At 41.8% G+C, this 25974-nt stretch overlaps 1 protein-coding gene across 5 annotated transcripts in view; it reads right to left on the bottom strand.

Annotated features, from left to right (window-relative positions):
- TMEM182 (transmembrane protein 182) overlaps nucleotides 1-25974 on the bottom strand; it is a 79863-nt gene that overhangs the window by 24495 nt on the left and 29394 nt on the right. For 4 of the 5 annotated variants that reach the window (XM_089922563.1, XM_089922565.1, XM_022599177.3 and 1 more), the window contains one exon: nucleotides 1208-1345. The exons of the other annotated variant lie outside the window; for it this stretch is intronic. In XM_089922563.1, the coding sequence (XP_089778689.1) occupies nucleotides 1208-1345 (138 nt within the window). The remainder of the gene's footprint in view (nucleotides 1-1207; nucleotides 1346-25974) is intronic. 5 annotated transcript variants of the gene reach the window in all.

Below are 25974 nucleotides of genomic sequence, written 5' to 3' on the forward strand. Positions count from 1 at the left end.
CCCGTTGAGGAGCACAGGCTCCGGACGCGCAGGCTCAGCGGCCATGGCTCACGGGCCCAGCCGCTCCGCGGCATGTGGGATCTTCCCGGACCGGGGCACGAACCCGCGTCCCCTGCATCGGCAGGCGGACTCCCCACCACTGCGCCACCAGGGAAGCCCTGTTTTGTGGTTTTTGAAGCTCTCTGAGCAGAGGATCTATCTGATTATTCTTTTTATTCCCTCTGCAAAAGAATTAAGCACAATATTATGGAAAAATAGTGTGTAAAGGAACTATTTGTTAATTGATCATTGGTTACATGACTTCGGGCAACAGCATGAGCCATCTTTGCAGTGATTAGAAAGGCAGTAGAGCTCCCCACTCTGTCCCTTTGCTTCACGGCCACTACAATCCCAGGTGAGACAACTGGACCCTTTTATGGGGCGCCGCAATGGACCCAACTCAGGTGAGACAACTGGCCCCTTTTATGGGGCGCTGCAATGGACCCAACTCAGGTACCGTCTGGTCTTAGCCGTAGTGTAGTTTGTCTAAATTCCCAGAACGTTTATGTTACAAAAATCCTTTGCTTGTGTTTTCAGGTTAGTGCTCTGGTTTTTATTTCCTAATTAAATTTAAAAGTCTTAAAATTCACAAGACTCACCTATTCAATTATTTTTCTATTTGTACTATGATCCTTTTAGCAGGAATTAGACTAGTTAGAAAGCTGACTAAAAAAGATACAGGTTTTACAAAGAAGAGAAGGTATTTAGATAATGCACATGAACCACAATTAAAATGGAATGATGATGATATAGAAAAAGATGCTTTTTACCTACAGTAAACAAATCATGAGGGTTTGTAATATCATAATGGGGCTATCTTCTTAAGAGCACACAAAAAGCTTCACCTACGCCCGGATGTTACAGAGAGACGTGTTATAACCCCCTTTTACAGGTAGAAAATTAACAGGATAAGAGAGATTAAATGGCTCTTACAGCAGAGCTTTCCTGTCTACTGTCTTCATTCATATAATGTGGATACAATGAGCAAATGGAAAACGGGAAGTCCCTGGAAAAGTGTGTGACATTTAGGTAGCACTCAGGAAATATTGTACATGAATATTAACATATTTTTACTACTAGAAGCCTCACCCCTGAAACTAGAAGTGGAAAATATGAAGATATGGGGAAAAACCACAGCTGGAAATCATACCCTTCACAATGGACGTACCTGCGGCGATGTAGGAGCCTCCCCCGGCTTTATAGAGAAGATGGCTGGCGAAGGGGGCTGCACAGATGATCAAAAAGCTCGCAGTCACCACAGAAACTACCCCAAGAAGCATCAGGACCGCCCAGAAGCCACGGTAAACTGCAGACCCCAGGAGAAAAGGACAAGAGAAAGGCACACTTAGATTGTGAACGCAGCAGACTGTCACACAGTAAGTTTCTCTCTTCAGTTTTCTAATTTCAGCCCCAGCACTGCTGGACGGAATCCCAGGCTGTGGTCCTGAGTTCTCTTTAAAAGGAATCACCAGACGACTTTGGACTCAATGATGCCGAACTTCTATCAACAAGCGCTTGGTATTTACACCACATATGTGCTTATATACTCTGGGAGCTCATTTTTCTAACCAGATTATCCATGTTAGAAGTGGGAACACCTAACGTTCTATAAAGACTCCTCTTGAGAAAGTTCCCAGATAGGTCACACATAGGTGTTCACACCAAAAGGACAAGGACATAAAAAGGCATTCACATTCACGAATGCTGCCTCTTAATTCCTGCCAAGATAGAGCTTATACCACAGTGATCCCTTAGAAGCTGGTAATGGTCCCCCCAATCTCCTAACAAAAAAGTACACTTCTATTTAGATTGTGACTCTACTGGAAAATAGTCTTAAGGTAATAAAAACGACAAGCAAAGTGGAAAAAAAAAAAAAAAGGGTTTGTACAGACTGAGATTTAAGATCAGATATATTTAAGGCTTACTATTTTCTATTAATATTTGTTCCTATAAAGATTTAAAATGAGAAGCTATAGTGGTCTCTTAGTCAAGGGCCAGTAAGTCTGAATTAATGGATGCAGCTGGTGATAAATTGTGGATTTGGTGACATACAGTGATCAAATAAAGAAGAATTCTAATGTTCATCTTTGAGTGGGATAATTACCGATCTCTTAAACAAATTCATCATTTCCCAAAGGCTAAAACACAAAAATAAATTCCTACGTATGTAAATGAGGGAAAGCTCACTGAAACACATTCATGAAATTACAATTTTTTACAAAAATACAGAAACTTTATAAAAAAACAAAGAATGATTTTTCTCAACAAGCCACCTGGCAGAGGAAAAAATATATCAATCAACTGGAATCTTTGAGAGAAAAGAGAATGGGAGGATGGAAAATCGAGGAGAGGAACCACCGCAGTTAAATGAGAAAAGAAGGCTTACATTTCCGCGTGAATAACTCGGTTTTGAAGACAGAAACAAAAGGCAGGCTTCCACCTCACAGGCCAATGCCATCCATCTGGCAGTGGCTGCCAGGCTTGCTGGTGAGGAAGTATTCTGTGGCTGTATTCAGGCTGCTCAAGGCACAGGGCAGAAAAGTACTGATCAGCTCTCAGTGTGGGAAGTGAGAGTGAAAGGCTTTGAGCCAAATGTCGGCCATCCCTGTCCTACCAGAGTTTGCTAGATAATTGGTGAGCCTCACATTTTACACTTTCATTCACTTCATTCAGTGCACTATCACGCGGTCGTTCTGTGGCAAGTGCTAGGGTATAAACATTCGTAAGAGGTGGTCCGGGGAAACGTAGCCCTTCTATCACCTCTCCAATCACCCTCTGATCACCCTCCAATCACAACTAAGACTAGACAAAATGGCAAACAACAGGAGTTTGGAAAGTAAACAACAGCAAGTGGATTAAGGAGGGAAGTAAAACCTTAATGAAAGATCAACTCAGCTGCAAGGGGTTTTCTGGGTTTTTTCTATTTTTTTCATCCAGGATTTGGCCTCAAGGCAAGCCAAATTGGGAACTGTGTAAAAAGGTTCAAAGAGCACAATATCCCTAGTGAAGGCCATCATGCTGGCTAGAGAAGCAGGAGAGGGGCTCTGCAAGCCAGAGTATGGGGAGACCTCATGGTTTTATTCTCCTCGCCCTGCTTCACAGCCAGCTTCAAACATAGATCTGCACTGCCACCCCCATGGGGGAGTGGACGTTTAACATCCCAAAGATGATCCAATTCTCAGGACAGAAGAATCAGAAAAAGAAACCCAATTGCGCAAAGAGTGGGGGAATCACCTTTTCTCTTGCTGGTCTGCACTGGTGCCGCTGCAGGGAACTCTGCCACAGCACAGGAGACCAAAACTCTGAAGGAACCCCATCTTTCTACCCAGAGAAACTGGGAAAAAGGGGCCGTGGAAGCCAGAGGGTGTACACGGCAGAAAATCCCACAGATGAGAGAGGGCTGGACAAAAGAATCTCCAGTTCTGTGTTTGAATCTGTACAAGTATTGGGCTCACTCCCCACGTTGCACACATGCAGAAAACACCCAGAGATGTATAGCAAAGGCTCTGAGAACTGAATTACAGTATAAAAACCACCCAAGTACCAGAGCAAGCCCGGAGCGGTGATGCCCCAGGCAGACCCAAATAGCATAGAGAACCGAATTGACAACGCAGCTACTATCACAGAGGAAAAGGACAGAACCATGCCAGCCAGTTGCCTATTCAAACAACAAATCAGTATTCTCCAGAGGATTTTAACAATATGCGGAGACTGACAACAAAATATTCAAAATGTCCAGGATACAATCCAAAATTTCTTGATATACCAACAACCATGAAAATCTGACCAATTCTCAAAGGACCAAGCGATCAGTAGATGCCAACACAAACACGATCCAGACATGTGAGTTATCAGACAGACTTTGAAGTAGCTTTTAGAACCAGCTTCTATGAACTAAGGTGAACACTCCTGAAATGAATAGAAAGATAGAAATTCTCAAAATCGAAGTAGTATCTATAAAAAAGAGAACTAGGCTGAACTTTTAGAGTTGAAAAATACAATATGTGAAATAAAAACTCCCTTAGATGGGCTCACTAGCAGAACAGGGAGGAGAGAGGAAAGAGCCAAAACTTGAAGAGAGAACAGTAAGAATTATCTAGTCCGAACCACAGAAGGAAAAGAGACTGAAAAGAAAAATGACTAGAATCTCAGGTGCTCGTGGGACAATATCAGAAGATCTCACATTTGTGTCACCGGAGTCCCTAAAGCAGAGGGAAAAGATATTGGTGCAGAGAGAACATTTATAGAAATAATGCCTTCAAACTTCTTAAACTGGGTGAAAGACAAATTTACAGATACAAGAGACTCAGCAACCTCCAAAGAGGGCACACTCAAAGAAATCAGCCTAGACACGTAATAAGAAAATTACTGAAAACCACAGGCAAAGTCTTGAAAGCAGCTGGGGGTACGGGGGTGGAGATGACCCATTAGATGGACGGGAACAGTAATTCCACCGATGGCAAGTCTCTCATCAGAAGTGACTGAGGCCACTGCCCAAGTCGGAGTGGACATTGTGAGCTGTGGGCACGTTGTCACAATCACCGCAAAGTAGAGGAAAAGGGTTGCTGACTTGGGTGGTCCCCTTTCATGATCACAGGGTGTACCTTCGATCAGAGGGGCTGCTCGAGGACTGAGGGCATGCTGGGGACAGAGCAGCCCTGTGTGAGTAGAGGGCAGAGGAGGTCTGACAGCTTCCACTTTCAGGTTGGGGACCCTGAGTAAGTACACAACAGTAAAAGTCACGGCAAAGAAACAAACAGAAAAAGAAACGACTGAGGCCAGAAGACAGTTAAACAGTATCTTAAAAGTGCCCCAGAAAAAGACCTGTCAACCTAAAATTCTGCCTCCAGTGAAAATATCTTTGAGGGATGAAGGGAAAAGAAAGCCATTTCTCAAGGAGGAAAATATAGACTTTGTCATCAGTAGACCTGCTCTACAAAGAAATCCTAAAGAAATTTCTTTAGGCTGAAGGGAAATGACACCAGGGTTTCTTTGAAATTTCAGAAGTGAAGGAAGAGAAACAGAAAAGGTGGATATCTGTGTAAATATAGATTATTTTTCTCATCTTAATTTCTTTCAAATATATTTGACTGTTAAAGTAATATATATACGGCATAATACAGCAAAGAAGTGTAGGTTTCAGAATCAGAGTGACCTGAGTGTGCACTCTTACCTGCAATGTAACCTTGGACCACTTACTTAAACTTATGAACCTGTAAAATAGGAATGCTTTCCGAACCTTCACTTCTGTAAAATAAGAATGTTTGTGTCCATCCTTTAGAGTTCTTGGAAGAATTACTAACAATGTATTTGAAGTGTGTGGCATATCACAAGAGACCAATGAATGGCACTTATTTTGTGGTTGCTTTTATTGCATGTTAAAATTTCATTAACATGACACAGCAGAGGTTATTATGGTCAGTAATAGGAAAGTGGATTACGTCCCCCAGAGAGCCTTGCACAGTGTTTTTTATGTATCACTGACATTAGGAAATCCCTTTAGATTACAGTACAGGTTGTGTTGGCCAATACACACAGTTCCACAGAGCTTTCACACTATCTTCCATGGGAAGTTTCCCTGCCCACTAAGAAGGCACTGGCCACGTTTCATACCACATGACTCTACTCTTAATTACCCCAAATACAAACAAACGGGGTCAGATACCTGACGCAAAGACCAAAACATGGTGGCCTCTGACCCATGCAGAGATGAGCTGAGCTAATAAGTGTGACCCCTTGAGAATGGGAACACTGCAAAAGGGAGAGGATTCACAGCAGAGTTGAAGCTACAAGGAAGCACTGGTAGCTGATCCAGAAGAGCTGTGGTGAGCCACGGCCATACCCAAGCAAGAGGACAGGAATTACGACTCAGGCCATAGAGAGGGCAGAAAAAGCAGAGGAGCCTCTCCACAGAGAGAAGCGGGGGGACTGCCAGAAAGAGAAAACACCGGGTGAGGGTGAGAGAGAAAGAGAGCCAGATGGAAATGGGGGATAAGTGCTCCCCAGAACTGCTGTTCCTGAGACCTGCTGCTTCCTGCCCTTGGTCTGCCCTAGCAGAGCAGCCTGACTTTTGATTCTGAGTCCCCGGTGAAAGGCAGGAGCAACAGATCTGTACTTAAAGGAGGGGGCACCTGGCTGCCTGGAGAGTTGTGACCATACAGACATAGCTTCCGAGTAAAATTCCTTCCTGCAGTCACCACAGGCTTTATTTTCTGCCTGTGCTTCAACATTCCAAAGTGCGCAACTTTAAGCCTATTTCAAAATTTCTTGGAATTTCCTGTTTCTTAGCTAATTATATTACCTAGTTTGCATATGTGGCACACTTTGATTCCAGAATTGAAATGTTCAGTTGTAACGAAGAATCAGCTCCTGGAACTGGGTAGTTCTTTCACTGTCTGAAGTAAAACTGAGGCAATCAGAGAATTTTCAAAATAAAATGAATGTTTTGAGATATTACTAACTGGGTGACTCTGAGAGACCACAGTTTTCTAACATAAAGCACAGTATCCTTCAAATAAGTTTATAGGAGGGATCGAGAACATATATGAAAAGTAGCCCCATGCAGTAAGGAATCAAATGTATTTGCTATTACTATTATTTTTACATGCCTTGCAATAAAATACTCTTGTCAACAATGTGCTTGACACTTAAAAGATATCTATTTATCTCATGGATCTAGGATGGGGACAAGCTTTCAGTTCTAGTATATAGACACTTTAAAAATTTTAAAGGATGTTCTTGTTTGGTTTAAAGGATGTTCTTGTTTGATTAGTGGTTTATACTGTTTGAGACTCCTAGATCTTGAATGTATCTCTGAGAATACTTAATTTGTTTCCTTGTTCTTAATATGAGCCCATAAAAACTGCAAAGCTTTGTATTTGAAAGCTTTGGCCTGCACCAAGTGAAAACATCTCTAAAAATCCAGTTCGACCATTTAATACAATTTAAAGCTCAAATTAAACAATATTGAATTTCTATTAATTCCTTAGAACATGAAGCAAGGTTTACAGTGTAAATAGATTTACATGTAATCTATATCATCACAATTTGGATTAATTAAAGAAAGCTTCATCTGAATCTGTGAAAGGCCAAAATTAACTACTGTTTTCAAAGAAATGAAGTTCTGTCAATTCTAAGTAAACTGGTGAACTGACCTAACACAGTGATCCTCGGTCGGGTGTCGTAATGAGGAAGGTGACGAATAACTAGTCTCACAACACACGTTATAGAAATGGTTCTCCTGAAGTACTCGGTTTATTTTCCTAAATCAATTAAACTTTTACCTGTACAGTGTTATCCTGTTGTTTTTATTCGAGAAAAGAGACATCAAATCATTAGAGGCTGTCTAGTTGGTTAACTAAGAGTGTATATGAATGCAAAACTATGTTCATGATGTCTCAGTTCATTCATAAAAAAATTGCATAACATAGTCTTAACTGTACTGCAAATTCAAATTTCAGATTCAAACAAATACTAAACGATCTCATGTCCCAGAAAGTACCCAAAAGGCCTAATTCCAAGTGACACACCTAGGAAGTGTAGGGAGACATCTTAAGAATCCTTCAGGTAGGAAACATACGAATCACCCCAAACGACAGGACAGTGAAGACCATGAAATAAAGTGGACTTTTAATTATACACATCAATATGTGTGCATGTCTGTGCATGTGTGCATGTATATGTAACTGTGCGTGTGTGTGTGTGTATGCTTGTGCAGATTACCACAGACAGGAAGCCAATGGCAGAAGTGGTACCTGTTCCAAATTCCATGTAAGGGGTTAAAAAAATAAAACCCTACAGTATTTCTTTTCCACTAAAAATGTAATAAAAACGTACAGAAACCTCATTAGTTTAGACGATGGGCAAAAGCAACCTGAAGTTTTAACTGTGGATTTATTTTAGAATAAGTCCCATTCCAAGTCATTCACATCCATCCAATAATCCAAACTGATGTCTCACAAGGGACCTCTGAGCAGGGCCCTGCCAAGTTTGCCTGGTAAACGGGCACACTGCTGACAACCAGAAGCCACCTAATTTGGCAAACATATTTTGACAGCTCTTCAGGTGCCAGGCACCAAAAGCCGCTAGAGCAAGACAGAACCCTTGCCCTCACGAGTTAAGTCCAGTGAGGGAAAAGCAGTTAACACTGTGTGCTAAGTGCCCTAGCCGAGGGGTGCACAGAATATCACGAAGCCAGATGACTCCTGCACAGAGAGGCCACTGTTTCAGGGCTGGATGGTAGTAAGAGAAGGCCTACAGTATGGGTATAGTTGAACTGGGTCTTGACGTTTGCCTAGGATTTCAGTAGGCAGAAGGTAGGAGGAAGGTGACAGGGGAAGGGAAAGCAGCTTCCCTAAGCTGCCACCCAGGTGGATGAGGGGAACGACAATGAGGAACCCAGGAAGGTAGCCAGTGCTTTACATGCCACTCGAGGGCTGACGCTTTACCATACTGGTCCTAGGAAGCCCCTGAAGTCAGTGATCAGAGCTGGTGGCCACATTTGTATGAGAGTTATCATTCCTGTAACTGGATAGAGAATGAACTGGCAGGAAAAAGACAGAACAGGGAAAACAAGTTATGTAGTTATCACAGCCCCCGAGTGGGGACTAATGCCGGGCAGTTGGGGGAGAGGTGAAACGAGCTTCAGTGATTCTGTTGTTACAGGTAGTAAGAAACCAGCAAGATAAAGGCTGTCTTCATGGATTTCATTTATATATCAAAACAGTTTGTTCTGTTGAGATACTAAGAAATCTCGTCTTGATTTTGTAACATTTCAACTTACGCGACAAACCCTCTTTCATACAGAGCATAGGGGGAAAGTCAATCCAAATGATCACAATTCCAAATTCGTAGTGTTTTGATAAATTATTTTGTTGGGTATATAAAAATGTAAATATTGTATTTGCAGTTTAAAGATAAACTTAAGTGTTATTCATTTTTCAAAACTTGCTATCTTGCCTCAGACACCTCACAAAGCTAGTTCAGAAAGCTAATCCTGTATTTCGACACATCCTCAAGCACACACAGCGCGAAGTGCTATAAAACGGTCTAAATGAAGCCAAAACAAAACACATCACCCCCTCCACCATCCTCGGCAGCAAACGAGAGCCCCCAGCATATGTCGCCGTAGCTTTAGGCAAGACGCTTCTGCTACACAGGCCAGCAAGCCTGTCCTGCATCTCCCTGTACTACTTGTCTTGGCGATATCGGGCGGGTCTAAAAATACAGCAATGCCCGCACCAAAGCAGAAGGACAGGCTGTACAGAGCGGCCGTGTAGGAGCTCCACAGGCCGGGACGTGCCAAGCCAAGCCACATGCTCTGCTCGGGCCACTGATTTTTCAGGACAAAAAGAACACTGAGAGACCCGACAGAGTTTACTGACTTCCCTCTTGTAAACTTGGCAGTGAAGGAAGAGCTGAGAGGGAGAAAGCGCCTCAGGAAGGAGGGGCAGGGCCCTCACCACCCACACTGGCTGTGACCTTGGGAAAGGCCCAGAAATCATTCTCAAGTTTCTCTTCCTGAGAGTCTTGGGGAGGGAGCGGCCGGAAGGGAGGCTTGCCGGGGAGCTGGGCAGAGGGGCGCTGCAAGAATGCAGGTAGGAGTGGTGGCCGGCACCCTCAAGGTCGCAGTAGGGAGGGAACCCAGGCTCTTGGAAGTGAGGTGAAGGGGACCAGAACAGGCCACCCTCACATATGCCAGTTTGGTATAAGGATTATTTTGAGCTGGGAGCAAATGAGAATCAATGAATGCAGAAAGAAACCTCCTAGGAGTTTTCCTTATCAAACTGGGAGGAGAAACTTCTGAGAAATGAGGACTTCCAGGGGCGTTTTATGGCCACGAAAAAGACAGCAAGTCAACACCAACATGGGTCTTTAAACAAAGCTACAAATACAAGCCATATGTTCCATTGCTTTCTCTCCTATACTTTTCCTGGTCACTTTCCCACAGTTTACCACCCGAGCGCAAACCTCTTCTTCCTTTGTCTTGTCGCATCTCCACGTTCATCGTTCTTTGCTAAAAGGTATGTAAGTTCCCAGGCCTATCTGCTTCTTTGGGTCTTCACGTTTCTGTGAAGGCCTCCGTATGCACACATAATCATAAACCTCTCCTATGTCAATGTCCATTTTTATCATCTAATTTGCAGGGCCCAGTTACTGAACCTAAGGGGGTAGAGGAAAATGTTTCTTCCTTCCCTGTGGCGGCACTGTGTACAAAGCCACTCAGATCCTCGCACAGGGGACCAGGTGAGCATCCAGAGTAAAGCTCCAGCTCCAAGGTCTTCCTCTGACCCCTGCTGCCTGAGGGGGCCTGGACTGATGGCTCCCCTCCCCGCTCAGCTTTCAGAGCCACCCTGGAGGGTTTTAACATCATACCCAAGCTAGGATTCCAAACCGCACCAACAGAATGAGAATCTCTGAGGGTGAGCACAAGCGACCATATTTTTAAAAGCCCCCTAGAAGAATGGGATGTACAGCCAGGATGAGAACCACTGGGCTGCTGAGTCTCTCTGGAGCTGCGAATTTTATTGAGAAGGTGCTGCTCAGCCTTCGCAGGTATTCTCTCCTCTGTCATCACAAAAATCCCTATTTTGTGTTTTACAGATGAGGCTCAGAGAGGTTAAGTAAAGTCCCCAAAATGAAACAGCCAGTAAATGACAAGGTCAAGATTTGAACTCAGGGCTATCTGAGCTCAGTCTCAGACACCATTAGCCTCAATATTTGTGGTGTTTATTTCCAATAAATTGTCACTGATCCATCTAAGGCTTCTAGGCTCAAATCCTCCCACTCTGGCTCCTCGTACCTTATCCTCCAGAAATGCTGAAATTATACTGAAGTTTCCGGTGGGGAAATGCTGTTATCACACCTGTAGGCTTTCATAATACTGCCTCTGTCAGCTAGAATACACAGCTTTCCAACTTGTCCTTTGAGATCCAATCAAACATCCTCCCCGACCCGCCCCAAAAGGACATAGTGGAGTTATGTCTTCATCTCCACCAAAAGGCAGGAGAGTATAGAATCAGACTCAAGAGCTGGAATATCTCTTACCAGCTGTGTGACCTTGGGTAAGTTACTTAGCTCTCCATGCCTCACTCTCCTTCCCTAAGATGTGATAATAAAGATACCCATCCTAGGGCTTCCCTGGTGGCACAGTGGTTGAGAGTCTGTCTGCCAATGCAGGGGACACGGGTTTGTGCCCCGGTCCGGGAAGATCCCACATGCCGCGGAGTGGCTGGGCCCGTGAGCCATGGCCGCTGAGCCTGAGGGTCCAGAGCCTGTGCTCCGCAACGGGAGAGGCCACAACAGTGAGAGGCCCACATACCGCAAAAAAAAAAAAAAAAAAAAAAGATACCCATCCTATAGTGCCCTTAAGAGGACTGAAAGAGTTACTGTGAGTCAGCCCGGAGCAGTGCCTTGCCTCTGCACTCCATCAGGGTCTTGACACATGCCCGTCACCAGACAGCACTCTGCGTTGTGCTTCTGTCTTTACATTTCCACCTCCACTTCTTGCCTGTGCATTCCTGCAGGGCAAAAACTCAGTCTTGCCCATCTTTCTAACCCCAGGGAAATCTTTATGGCTGGCATGTAATAGATGCTCAATAAAATATGAATAAGTGAATAATCAATAACTTATCACTCAGTCTCCACTGAAATCTCAATGTATACAGTTAAGGTTAGCGAGATATTTAATGGCCATGGGACAGAATGAAGCTAACTCATTCAAAACGGAAATGAATTGATGGTCTTGGCCTATAATCACAATGGCTAGGGATCACTTAAATCCCTACTAGGGAGAAACAGGCACTCGGAAGAGAAGAGTTGAGGAATCAAGTGATGAGATGTTAACACCAGGATACTAAGTAAGAGTACCGAGGACTATGTAACCATCCTTTCCAGGCTGCTGAATACCCAGTACATAGAAATGAATCAAGAACATTGGGAACTTCTGTAAATGTTCCTGCCCAACTCTAAAAATGCCAGAAGAGAGGCAAATTTCCTCATTAACTGATTCCCTCTTAAAAAATCAGATCTATTCCTGAGAAGACTTGCTGTCTTTTATACTGAGCCATGAAAGGAACATTTTTAGGATCCCTTTATTCATATACTTTTTTTAAACATTGACTATGAACCTGTTTACCCAAAGCTTTTGGCAGACAATTGAAAATAATTATAGCAAAGCCTTGCTTACTTGATTGTAAGTTTTCTAGGACTCCTGAGCCTTCATTTTCATATCTTTCAGATGATTTGCCTCCACAAATCTCTAACACCTTAGAAATCACACTTCTCTGAGGAATTTTATGGTCTTTCATTGCAACTATACATCCAGGAATCTTTCTCTAAGGGATGTGGCTCAAAAGTAGTTTCTATATTTTTTTGTCAGAAAAGTTAGTTTGAGAATTGCATAGCACTAAGATGATTTGATATTTCCCCTCTATCTTGATCATAAAACACCAACAAAAGAAGTGATTAACAACTGAATTGAATCCCACTCTTTCATTTACCCATGCTCAAACATTGATTGAAAAATCTATCTTGTATCAGGTGCTGTGCTAGATAAGTACGTACTGGTGATACGCCATGAAAAAAAGTCCAGTATGTGCTATCAAGCAGTCTAATGGGAGAGAAACACACCATCAGATGACTGTCAGCTACACCAAGGGCAAGGGGAGAACTCTATGGTATATCACATGGGAATAGAGGAAGGGTAGTTGACCCAGTCTTGGCATATTTGCAGAAGGTTTCTTGGAGGAGCTGATTCTCTTTTTTTTTTTTAATTTTTATTGGAGTACAGTTGATTTATAACGTTGTGTTAGTTTCAGGTGTACAGCAAAGTGAATCAGTTATACAAACACATATATCTAATCTTGTTCAGAGTCTTTTCCCATATAGGCCATTACAGAGTACTGAGTAGAGTTCCCTGTGCCATACAGTAGGTCCTTATTAGTTATCTATTTTATATATAGGAGGGTGTATGTGTCAATCCCAGTCTTTGGAGGAGGAGATTCTTAAACAGGAGAGCAGTAATGCAGGAAATGAAGGCAGACAGCAGAAAGTATGAACAAGAAAGAAGGCGGGTGTGTGCAAGTAGCCTAGTGTGAAGGCACAGAGAAGGAAAGCTTTGGTGCTGGGGAAGTGGTGAGAGAGAGAAGGTACGAGGCACATCATGACGGTCCTTGCAGAATATGGTCATTTAGCAGGGGAGCATTTTGGCCCACGTTACATGAAACTTTCCCTCCAAACAATATGAAAAATCACTGAACAACTTAAATTAAAATAGGTGTTTTGTCCACATGGAGCTTCAATCTATTAATAATCAAACCATAGGCAAAAGGTTTGCAGTCTGGTTTTGTGAGGCGCGGGGAGGTGTTTTCAGTGCGAAAGAGGGGAAAAAAAGGCAGTAAAGGCAGTAAAACACCTACTCCCTTTTCTTTATTACAGGCATTTATATTTTCTTGATATTTTTTTCTTAGGGGTAAAATACTTAGAGATAAAGGTACCAAAAAATCTAGCGGTACTTCATGGAAACTAGCCTCTCTTGTGAGTAAAATGAAATGGGCAAGAGACCTTATCAAGGAATTGTAATAACAAAAGAAAGGAAGCTAAAAAGTTTCTAGCAACAAAATAAAGGTATAGAGCTGGGAGTAACCATTGGCTGCTGGGGTGAGAGGGTTGTGCAGGCAATAAGCAGTGGCCTGTCCCAGCCAGCAAATGCCTTGGAAAAATACTCAGCCAGCTTAGAATCTGGACCTGCGTAGTTTGGGATGTGAACCACACATGCAAGGAGTACTAGCACAGCCGGTGTGAAATGACCATCCCCTGGGGACAGACAAGATAGCTGAGACATAGCTGCCATCCCTGGCAGGGCAAGCACGCCTCATTTACTCCAGAACAAACATTCACACTTTGCTTGTTCACAAACAGAGTCACATTTTCTCCAATGAGCAAGAAACATGATATTTGCTGTTCAAAGTCAGCATTCACCAAGGACCTAAACCCCTCTTGGGCATCTCTCACTGACTTGGCCTCTTCCAGGGCTCAATCTGAAGGAATGGGGTAGAAATGCCTATCGGCAGCCTTCAGTCTTCACTGACTTGTCCGCTATTTGCTGTGTGTTCTTCAGAAGTGGGTCACTTGTCCAGCCTCCCTGGTTTTCTGCTTGTTCTTGATAAAAAGGTAGACTATCAGTCTCAGAAGTCACTTCCAACTCTTCTGGTTAGAGTCCCAACAAGTGAATAGTCAATATTTCCCCATGATAGTGAACTGCATAGACTGAACTTCCAAGTCTCCACTCGAAAAGACCAGCCTTCTGAAACTGCATGTTTAAGCAGAAAATCATTGAAAAGATCAAACGTAGCATTCCCATAGCTACTCTACACACAGTCTAGTGGGGGATTTGGTTGTATTTATTTATTTGCAGTGATAAGATACATCTTGGGAAGACTTCACTCTCTAGCTAATCAACATAGCAAGCTGTTGGAGCAAATGCCCTTCATATTGTGTAACAACAGCTGTGGCTCTGGAAAAAAGTTAACGCTTCGCTTTCCATACAACGCGTCCCTTCCCTTAACGATATTAAATCAACACTCTGTGGATGTGAATAATTGCCACGGCCACTTGCAGACTTGAAGCAATGAATCTGAGTCCTAGAAAAAGTGCTTTATAAAAATCAATCATATTTTTTAAAAACTATATATAAAAATCACTTTTATTTCTATACCCCCAAATTTGCTTGTAAAGAGTAATAAATAGTAAAAGAAAGACTCATATCGAGTCACCATATGAAAACTAAGAAGTAATATAATAGAACTCACCAATTCTCCCCTAATTAATTATAGATTTTGTTTTAAACTATATATTCCTTGTTAGAAAGATGAAACATAATCTCCTTTACAATGTTATCAAGAAGCTGATTATGGAAACGGAGGCAGCTCACTGCAGAGCATGTACTTTGAGTTGAGAAACCCAAATGCTCTAAGTTTCCTTGGCCTTGAAATGGCAGCAATGAACTCTACCTCACAGCACTGTCATCAAGATCCAAGGAGGCAATCTTTGTAAAATAAAAAGTAGGTGGGCTAGCCCAATGACTGCACACAATAGGAGCTTATCATAAGAAATAAAATAAGTCATCTTCTTGTGATATTAATGATTTTTATAAAATAAATAACATCTTTTCTTTTTTTATATATTTGTCAATAGATTAGTGGGTTTCAACACGCAGAAACAAGAAATAAGGATATAAATGAACAACTCTGAAGAAATTATGATGGTGCCTTCGTGCAATTAATGGCTCCAATTATTCATAAACTCACTGGATCTAATCCCTCATGCCAGCACTGAAATTTATCAAGCAGTACTTATGTTTAAAATATAATTCATACATTATCATTTAAAAGTAAAAGAGATTACACAAAATGTGATCTGTCAAAGGGGAAACAGTGGTAGTGAGCCCAAGAAGAAAGAAATCCAGGTTGCAAAACACTAGGTCAAACTGCTGTGGACAGCTTGCTAAATTCAAGGGTCAAATCCCAGTCCACGCCCTACTCTACTTCTTAGCGGCATTTGGCCAAGCTTATCACTCCCTTCTCTGAGAAAAGCTTTCTCTTTCTGGTTTCCAGAACACCATACTCTCCTGGTTTGCTTCCCGCTTCCCTAGCTGCCCATCCTCAGTCTCCTTTGTGGGTCTCTCCTCTTCTTCCTGACCTCTGAACAACAGAGCAGCCTAGGGCTCTGTGCCTGGACCGACCTCCTTTTTCTCTACACTCATTCTCCAAATGCTCTTATCTTGCCCCATGGTTTAAATATACCTCCATGCAATGACTGCCAAATGCACAGTTTCTGCTCAAAAAGCAACCTTTACCTCTAGACTCTGCGATCCAAAAGGCTACATAACATCTCTACTAGGTGTCCTCAACTTAACATGTCTGAAAACTCCAAAGCTTCCTCTTAACAATCAACTCTACGTCAGCTTTCCCCATCTCTAAAAATAACAACTTCATCCCTCCAGTTGCTAAGGACAAAAAGTGTCATCATTAACTCTGCTCTTTCCCTACGCCTCACAATGAACCATCAGCAAATCTGGTCAGCTGTTCCTTCAGAATGTAACTAGATAAACTGAGCTTCTGCTTCCAGGAAGATGAAGCAAACATACTTTTTCCCTATTGTTTCTTTTAATCACGACTAAAATCCTTGCCGATTATCTATGAAACAAACAGAAGAAGATTCAGAAAGAAGGGAGAGAAGAAGACCAACTAGGAAACTTGGAACCCAAGGAATGATGTGATGGTGAGTTCCCAGGGTTTTGTTTTTGCTCACTCATCCTATACCTAGAGCTAGGGGAGCCAATAACTAGGAAATGGCAATGGACACAGACAACAGCAGGCCCAACCCCCCTGCTAGGGAAATGCCAGAGAAGGAAGGGAGGTGAGACTTTTACCACCACAGGTGGTAATGGTCAGCTCCCATCCTGTGGTGTCAGTGGGGATGGAAAAGCAAGCAACCCGGAAATGCCAACAATCACAGTCAAAAAAATTCCCAACAAAAGCTGTCTGTCCAAAGAACCAGGTAAGGGGCTACCTATCAAAGCAGGAAACTTTTAGAAAATAACCACCTGACACCAAACGCTGCAGAATAAAACGTTGGCCCCAACCCCACTGTGATCAGCAAAGACCAAGAGGGGAACCTAGTCTTTGACTCTTGATAGACTGTGGTAAGGTGCCCTCTCCCAACTCCACACACACACATGGATGTATCAGAGAAAGCTGAATATGGAGTCAGGACTTTGATCTCTGCAGGGTAATAAGGCCACCATTCACAGTGACGGTGGAGACCATGTGGGGAACCTGGACTTTCACCCCTACAAGGTGGAAATTAGACATCCTTTCCCCCTGGGGTGGTATCAGAGGAGGCTTAGTGGAGATTCAGGACTTTCATCACCACCCAGTAGTAATTAGGTTACCTTTGCATACCTACCACGTCAATGGCAACCATGGTTAAAGTTGTAATGATTCAATCCTGCCCCTCCTGGTCAGGACGGTATCAGTGGAAACATAGTGGGAAGCCAGAACTTTCACTACTGCCCAGCAGTACCAAGAAGAGTTCCCCTTATGTCAACACAGACTAAATGGGGAGCCTGGAATTCCACCCCACCTGATTTTATTGAGGCAATGCCCACCCCTTCTCCTGCAGGAGCAGTATGAAAAAAAGCCAACCAAAACAGAAGATCTAGAGTCTCATAACATAATACATCCTAATTCCTGGTTTTAATTTTAAAAGATGATGAGTCATCCAAGAACCAGAAAAATCTCAACTTCAATGAAAAAGATCACTCAATAGATGCCAATACAGAATACAGATGTTAGAATTATCTAAGAATGATTTTGAGTGAATCATGATAAAAACGTCTCAAAGAGTAAATACGTACATGCTTGACCCAAATTGAAGAGAAAACAAAAGTTACTGGCAAATAAATAAAAGATATAAAGAAGAAACAAAAGGAAATTTTAGAAATGAAAAATATAGTAGCCCAAAATAAAAACTGAGTGGATGATCTAAACAGTGTAGAGAGAGGAGATATACTCTAAAACACTTTAGATAAATCAAATGGAATGGCCTGGAATGGAATTTTTAAAAATTCAAGTAACCCATAGAAAGACAGGATAAAGAAAACAGAAATGAAAAACAGGCAGAACAAATAGAAAACAAAAATTAAAATGGCGGGGTTGAGGCCCAACATATCAATAATAACATTAAGTATAAATGGTACAATACACTAATTAAAAGTCCACTTTGCCTTAATGTACATGTACCTAACAACAGAGTATCAAACTACATGAGGCAAAAACTGATAGAACTGAAAGGAGAAAAGGATGAATCCACTATTACAGTGGGAGACTTCAACACCCCTCTATCAGAATGGACAGATCCATCAGGCAGAAAATCAGTAAGGACATAGCTAGACTCAACAACACCATCAACTGGATATACAGTTGCGACCCTGGACGACACAGGTTTGAACTGCATGGGTCCACTAACGTGGAATTTTCTCAAAAAATATATGGTTGTCCCTTTGTAGCCACCAGGCCACATCCATGGATTTGACTAACCTCAGATCATGTATTAAGTTTGCAATCCACAGTTGGTTGAATCCACAGACGTGTATCCTGCAGGTGCAGAGTACCAACTGTGGGACTTGAGCATCTATGGATTTTGGTATACCTGGTGGATCCTGGAAACAATCTCCAGCAGATACCCAGGGACAACTGTAATAAATATCTATAGAGTACTTCACCCAACAAAAGCAGAATACACATTTTTTTTTCAAACTCACATGAAATATTCACTAAGATAGACAACATTCTGGGCCATAAAAAATAACTTAACGAACTTAAAAGAATAGAAATCAAACAAAGTCTGCTCTCAGACCACAATTAAATTAAATTAGAAATAAATAACAGAAAGATAACAGAAAAATCCCCAAATATGCAGTGATTATAAAACACACTTCTAAATAACACACCGATCAAAGAAGAAATCTCAAAAGAAATTTAAAAAATAGTTTCAACTAAATGAAAATGAAAACACAATTTATCAAAATGTGTGGGATGCAGGGAAAGCAGTGCTTAGAGGGAAATTTATAGCACTGAATTCCTATATTAGAAGAGAAGAAAGCTCTAAAATCAATAATCTAAGTTTCTAACTTAAGAAACTAGAAAAAGCAGAGCAAATTAAATCCAAAATAAGCAGAAGCAAAGAAATAATATGAATTAGAGCAGAAATCAAGAATCTGTAGAAAATCAATAGAGAAAATCAACAAAACCAGAAGACAGTTCTTTGAAAAGATCAATAAAATCAATGTCTCTAGCCAGGCTCTCTAAGGAAAAAATAGAAAGGACACAAACTGCTAACATCAGAAATGAAAGAGATGACATCACAGGCCCTGTAGGCCCTGTAGACATTAAAGAGGTAATAAAGGAATACAGCTCTATGTATTATGAACAGCTCTATGCCCCAAAATCTGACAATGTAGTTGAAATGGACTAATCCCTTGAAAGACACAATCTGCCAAAACTCAAACAAGAAGAAACAGACAATCTGAATAAACATATATACATTACAGAAACTGAATCAGTAATTAATAAACTTCCTAAACAGAAAGCAGTAGGCCCAGATGGGTTTACTGTTAGTTTCTATCAAACATTTAAGGAAGAAGTTATACCAATTCTCTACAATATCCCAGAGGAAAAGAAGCAGAGGTCATATTTCCTAACTCATCCTATGAGGTCAGTGTTATCCTAATATCAAAACCAGACATTACAAGGAAAGAAAACTACAATCAATATCACTCATGAACATAGATGCAGAAATCATCAACAAAATATTAGCTAATTGAATCCAACAATGTATAAAAAGAATTATACACCATGATCAAGTAGAATTTATCCCAGGTATGCATGGCTGCTTCAACATACAAAAATCAGTTTATGTAAACCATCATATCAACAGGCTAAAAAAGAAAAATCACATGATCATATATCAGTAGATTTAGAACAAACATTTGACAAAATCCAACACCCATTCAGGATAAAAACTCTCAGTAAACTAAGAATAAAGGGGAAATTCCTCAAGTTGGTAATGCATATTTACAAAAACCCTACAGCTAATACCATTCTTAATGGTGAGAAACTTGAAGTCTTTCCCACTAACATCAGAAATAACACAAGGATGTTGCCTCTCACCACTCCCTTTCAACCACACCGGAAATCTTAATTACACAATTAGATAAGAAAAAGAAATAAAAGTTATATATATTGAGAAGGAAGAAATAAAGCTGTTTTTGTCTGTAGATGACATGATCATCTAGGAAGAAACTCTGAAAGAATCCATTAAAGACTCGTGGAACTAATGAGTTATTATAACAAGGTTGCAGGACACAAGGGTAATATAGAAAAGGCAATCGATTTCCTCTATACCAGCAATAAACAAGTGGAACTTGAAATTAAAAACAAATGCCATTTACATTAGAACCCCCTGAAAGAAATATTTAGGTATAAATCTAACAAAATAGGTACAAGATTTATATGAGGAAAACTACACATCTGATAAACAAAATCAAAGAATTAAATAAATGGAGAGATGTTCCATGTCTAGAGTAGCAAGACGTAATATTGTCAAGCTGTCAGTTCTTCTTAACTTGATCTATACATTCAATGAAATTCCAAAAAAAATTCCAGCAAGTAATTTTGTAGATATAAACAAACTGATTCTAAAGTTTATACGGAGAAGCAAATGACCCAGAATAGCGAATACAATATTGAAGAAAATCAAAGTTGGAGGACTGATACTACCTGGCTTAAAGACTTACCATAAAGCTAGAGTAATCAAGATAGTGTGGTATTGGCAAAAGAGCAGACATATATAGATCAATGGCACAGAACAGAGAGCCCAGAAATAGGCCCACAAAAATATAATCAACTGATATTTGACAAAGGAGCAAAGACAAGAAAATGGAGCGAAGAAAATTCTGCTGAAACAAGTGGACATCTGCGTGCAAAGAAAATGAAACTAGATACAACCTTACACTCTTCACAAAAATTAACAAAAAATGGATCATAGCCTTAAAAGTAAACTGTAAAACTATAAAAAATAATATAGGGAAAACCTTGGGTATGATGATGACGTTTTAGATACAACCCCAGAGGAACAATCCATGAAAGAAATAATTGATAAGCTGGACTTCATTAAAATTAAAAACTTCTGCTCTGCAAGAGACAATGTCAAGAGAATGAAAAGACAAGCTACAGCCTGGAAAAGACACATCTGATAAAACACTGATTCAAAGGATACAAGGAACTATTAAAACTCAACAATAAGAAAACAAACAATTTTTTTAAAATGGTCCAAAGACCTTACTTAACAGACACCTCACATAATAGAGCTCATATCTCCCCCGCCTCTGCTACCCCAGGCCCCTTAGTTTCCAGCCTCTTTCCATGTTTTATGTTTCTCTGGGCACTTGTCATTTTCCAATGTACTATATAATTGGCTTATATTATGTTGCTTTGTCTGCCTCTCCTCACTAGAATGGCAGCTCCACAAGGGCAGGGATTTCCAACTGTTTTGTTCACTGCTGTTCCCCAGAACCTAGAACAGGGAATAGCACACAGTATTTATTGAGTAAATTTTAATCAATATTATCACATAAACAGTAGAAAATCTTGGCCAGTACAGATGGTAATATTAAGTATCATGTACTAGGATGATGGGATCATGATAATAAGAGTGAGCATTATTTATAAAGCCCCTACTCTTTGCCAGAAACTGTGCCAAATGCTTGATGTGGGCATACACCACACACACACACACACACACACACACACACACACACACTCAGAGAGCAGGAAGCATTTCACTAGGGAGAAGCTAGGATGAATTGATGTGCCTTGAGGACGACTTATTTTTGGTGTTCTAAATTGGTATAGCATCCTAAGAATAACTGACATTTATTGAATACCAACTAGATGGCAGCCACTATGCTAAGCATCTGTAGTATTCTCTTTTCATTTTAACAACCGCATGAGGTTGATACTAAGCTTATCTTCCTCTTGCAGTAAATCTGAGGGGAGATTAGAGACAGGAAGTCATGTTTCGAGATAGTGCAAGCAGACCGGCTGACTGAAAGGCCAGCTTGTAACGCCCACAGAACCCTTACCAAGAGCCAGTCCCTGTGCTAAGCACTCTGAACAGCATCTATCCAGTCCCCAAAAGAGGGATCAGGAAACTGGACAGCTTAGCTGGGTGGCAGAGCCCCATTCAACCCAGGGCTGTCAACTCCAAACAAACGTCACCTTCTCTATAAGGCCTCCCTGTCACCCTATTTAATACTGAGGTTCCCTCTACACGCACTCCTTCTCCTTTTATTCCTCTCCAAGCACATGACTGGCTTGTTTATCTTCTGCTGCCCACTACAGTGAAAGCCCCATGAGGGTCAGAATTTAGGGCTGACTCTGGAGCACCCAGAACAGTGCCCAGCATACAACAGACACTATTTTTTTCATCAAATCTAGTTAATACTGTCTTCTAAAAAAAGGTCTGAAGCTTGAGGCAGAAGCAATGCTGTTTAAAGATAATCGAGGCCAAGATGGTCTCCTTGCTCCTTTTTGGTTTAAACATTCAATATAAAAGAAGGCAGAAGGAAACTAACCATTATTTACGTGCTTTGGTGTCCAGAACTGGAGTTGGGCACAGTGTGTGGATAATATAATTCTGAAGAGGAGCTTGGGCCCTGGGTTAGAAGTGTTGGGGATAAATGTCTAGAACGTCCCAGTGGTTCCCATCAGAGGTGATTCTGTGCCCATCCAGATACCCCAGGATATTTGGAGACATTTTTGATGGTCACACTGAGGGATGCCACCGGCATCTAGTGGGTGGAGGCCAAGGATCCTGCTAAACACCCTACAACACACAGGAGCATCCCTCCCACAACAATCATCTGGCCCCAAATGTCAACATGCTGAGGCTGAGAAACCCTGGTCTAAGCACCAGGAGGTGCCCTATCATTAGAGGGGATTTCTACTTCTGAGTGTGGCTGACAGCTCCACAGATGTTACCAGAAGCTTCTGTCAAGGCTGCAGCCTGTCCTCTGTGAAGGGAAGCAGACCCACACCGTTGTAAATAACCAGTCTTGTTTATAGAAAGCAATTGTTCCCATTATTGGAGGGATTTACATAAACTGCCAACCAATCCTTAGACGCCCGTGACTAAATTGCAGAGAACGCAAAATAGCGCTCTCTGAAAAAGTGATTTTTAATTACAGCTTTGATGCTGGGCCCTGGAACTGAAAAGCCAACTGTACCCTCAGGAGCTGCAGCCTGGGAAGCCTGAGCGAGCTGCCCTGTGGGCAGCACTTTAACCTGAACACAAGAGAGCCCACACTGGGGCCACAGATGAAAAGTCAGCAGGAAACCAGGAAGTATAGCCCCCCTGAAATATCACTCTGTGTCCGTGATCATGGCTGCATGATCCCAAATGTCTGAATGAACAGTAGGAAATTAAGTGAATGTTAAGGTATTTCCAAATATCTAGGTACTCGACGTTCGTGACAAAAAAAAAAAAAGACGAATTGTATTTTCCATTAAACTTTGCAGAGTATGCTTTTTTTTCCTACACAACTAAGGCAGAGCAGAAGTATTTAAAACTATTTGGTGAATTTACAACAATGTCCAGAATCACCATATACGAACACAAAAAAATTGCAACGTAAGATCCAGCTACACTAGCATAATTGATTTGTAAGTAGAGTTGGGACGCGGAGATCCTGATGTGATTAGATTCCTATGACATGCTGATGTGTCTCCGCAATTATTTAAGAATTTATATTAACTCTTGACTCAAATCTCAATTCGTTTATTTGCTGCTTAAAGCTGTGGTGTATAAGGGCATTCGTTTTTATGGTTTATTTCGCCTTGTAGAGTGAAGCGCGGGATGGTTTTGTGAGGACCTGGTGCTCTCTGCAAGGCTCTGGTGCTCTCTGCAAGGCTGTGCTCTTCTGGTTGCTATTCCAAGTCCCAGTGTTGGCTAATTGCAAAGTTCTCCACTTCCTCACTTCTCGCCCCCCGTGGACACCCAGTGTGAGGTTTCACGTTCCTATCATCATGCTGCTCTGCCCCCCTTTAGGGGGGTCGCCGCCTTCTGACCTCTCCTGGGAGAAGAGGAGGAAGCCTGTGCTAGGGCTTGGCTCTCAGGAGGATCAGGTGACAGAATGCCCAGGAAAATGGAGGGGAAAGGCATTGCCGCGAAGAGACAGCAGGGCCCTCGGGCTCCACCCAAGGGGATGGGCCGTGCACAGAAGTGGGACACAGAGCAGAAGGTCTGGAGGTCTCAGGCCAAACCAGCAGGGCCTGTGGGTTTATATTTCAAAGGAGCTGACTTTATTGGCCTCTTTATGGGTCCTTGGTGGGGAGGGAGCTACCAGGGGCCACCAGAACTTTTTCATTATCAGCATGTTATCCAATTCCTCTTTGCCCCCTTCTCAATTCTCATTCACTCTACACCTGCACTGAGGACCACCACGTCTTTCCCAAGACTCTCACCTGTGTAGGCCCCTCTGACGACACACCAGTCTGCCCACTGGCTTGCTTCTCAATACCTCTTTCTGCTTCTCCTTTCTGGACTGTCCTCGCTTCTTTCCTTCTACGTATAACTGGTATTTTACCATCTTCTTTCCTATGACATTTTTTCTTGAAGATTATATCTGATATCAAAAACCATGTCTGCAATTCCTGATCATTAACAGTTGTGCTAATTAATGTCTTTTAAATTAATCGTCAGTTCTGCACATCAAGCTACTTGTTGAACTATTTCAAACTGGTATTCCACCATCAACCCAAATTTACTGTGTCTAAATCCAAACTAAATCCCCATCCTCCACTTCAAAACATGCCACCTCCTCCTGATTCTCACATTTCTATCCTCCCTACCAAATTTTCTTGAAATAATTCACAGTTCAGTGCTGGTTGGCAAGCAATTTGGTACCTTGGCACAATAACGATAATGCAAGTTTATTCCTATCTTTTGATTCACCACCATTCACATTTATGAAAACATAATCCGAAGAACCAAAACAAATTATGACAAATATAATACACATAAAATTATATTTAATGTGGAGGTAGCAACTAGCATTTAAAATCTGAGAAACTATTAGGCACAAATATGGAGACATATGTGCTGACGTAAAAATAGAAAAGTGACATACATTTGCATTTATAATGATCGAAACAATGTACAATATGCACGTAAAAAAAGACTGGAAAGAAATACACTAAAATAATATTTATTGTCTGGAGGAAAGTGACCGTATTACCTTGATTGTATGTTGTTTAAACTGAATTACACCTTGTTCAAAAGGCAATTCCTTCATCGTCCTAGATTCCTCCAGCTTTCTTTTGTTTGGCTACCAAGTTTTACATTTAACTCGTTAAATATCATTGCTATCCATCACTCCCTTTTCACCTTTGCTGCCTCACCCTTGTCCTGCCCTGATAACTTCCAGGCAGGATTACGATGCTGGTCCCCTGAGGAGGCTCCTCTAGGTTGAGCCATCAACACTCCCAGCCCTTCTCCCTTCTCCTCCTCTGCCACAGAGGCTAGAAAGCAAACAACTCCACATCCCAGCCCAACAAAGCCATGTGACACAGTTCCAATGAAGAAAGCATTGGTAGAAATCTACTGGAGAATTCTAGGGACATGTTTGCTCTTCTGAACATGGAAGAACATGAGAGGGGCTATCCATCTGCCAAGGATGGTGGAAGAAAAGGTTGAAAGGGCCTGGGTCCCTGACAGCATCATTATAGCAGCTGCTTCTGAACTTCTTATTGTGGGAGAAAAATAGCCCTTATGTTTTAGTTGCTGTTTGTTTTCTGCTACTTCCAGCTTGATGTGCTGCTGACTAATATCTTGCCTAGCTGCTTTCCTGCTTCTAGTCTTACATCATTCACATCACCCTATAATTTTTTTTTTTTTTTTTTTTTTTGCGGTATGCGGGCCTCTCGCTGTTGTGGCCTCTCCCGTTGTGGAGCACAGGCTCCAGACGCGCAGGCTCAGCGGCCATGGCTCATGGGCCCAGCCGCTCCGCGGCATGTGGGATCTTCCCGGACCGGGGCACGAACCCGTGTCCCCTGCATCGGCAGGCGGACTCTCAACCACTGTGCCACCAGGGAAGCCCTACCCTATAATTTTTATGAGTGAAGGATGAACAGACCAGAAAAGAAAAGTAAATAAATAAATATTGACAATAAAAGCAAAGGACAGCTGACACAAGAAACAATGTTGAAGACCTAAAAAATTACAAAAAGTATGAAAAAGAAATTTTTAAGAGTAACCACAGTCCATTTAAGTAAGGTTTAAAAAATTCCTACACACATCATTAGTTACTCAGGG

The sequence above is a fragment of the Delphinapterus leucas genome, chromosome 13 (assembly GCF_059928025.1).
Source record: "Delphinapterus leucas isolate spDelLeu-1000000601 "Yukka" chromosome 13, BTC_Dleu_Yukka2, whole genome shotgun sequence".
NCBI classification, from domain to species: Eukaryota; Metazoa; Chordata; class Mammalia; order Artiodactyla; family Monodontidae; genus Delphinapterus; species Delphinapterus leucas.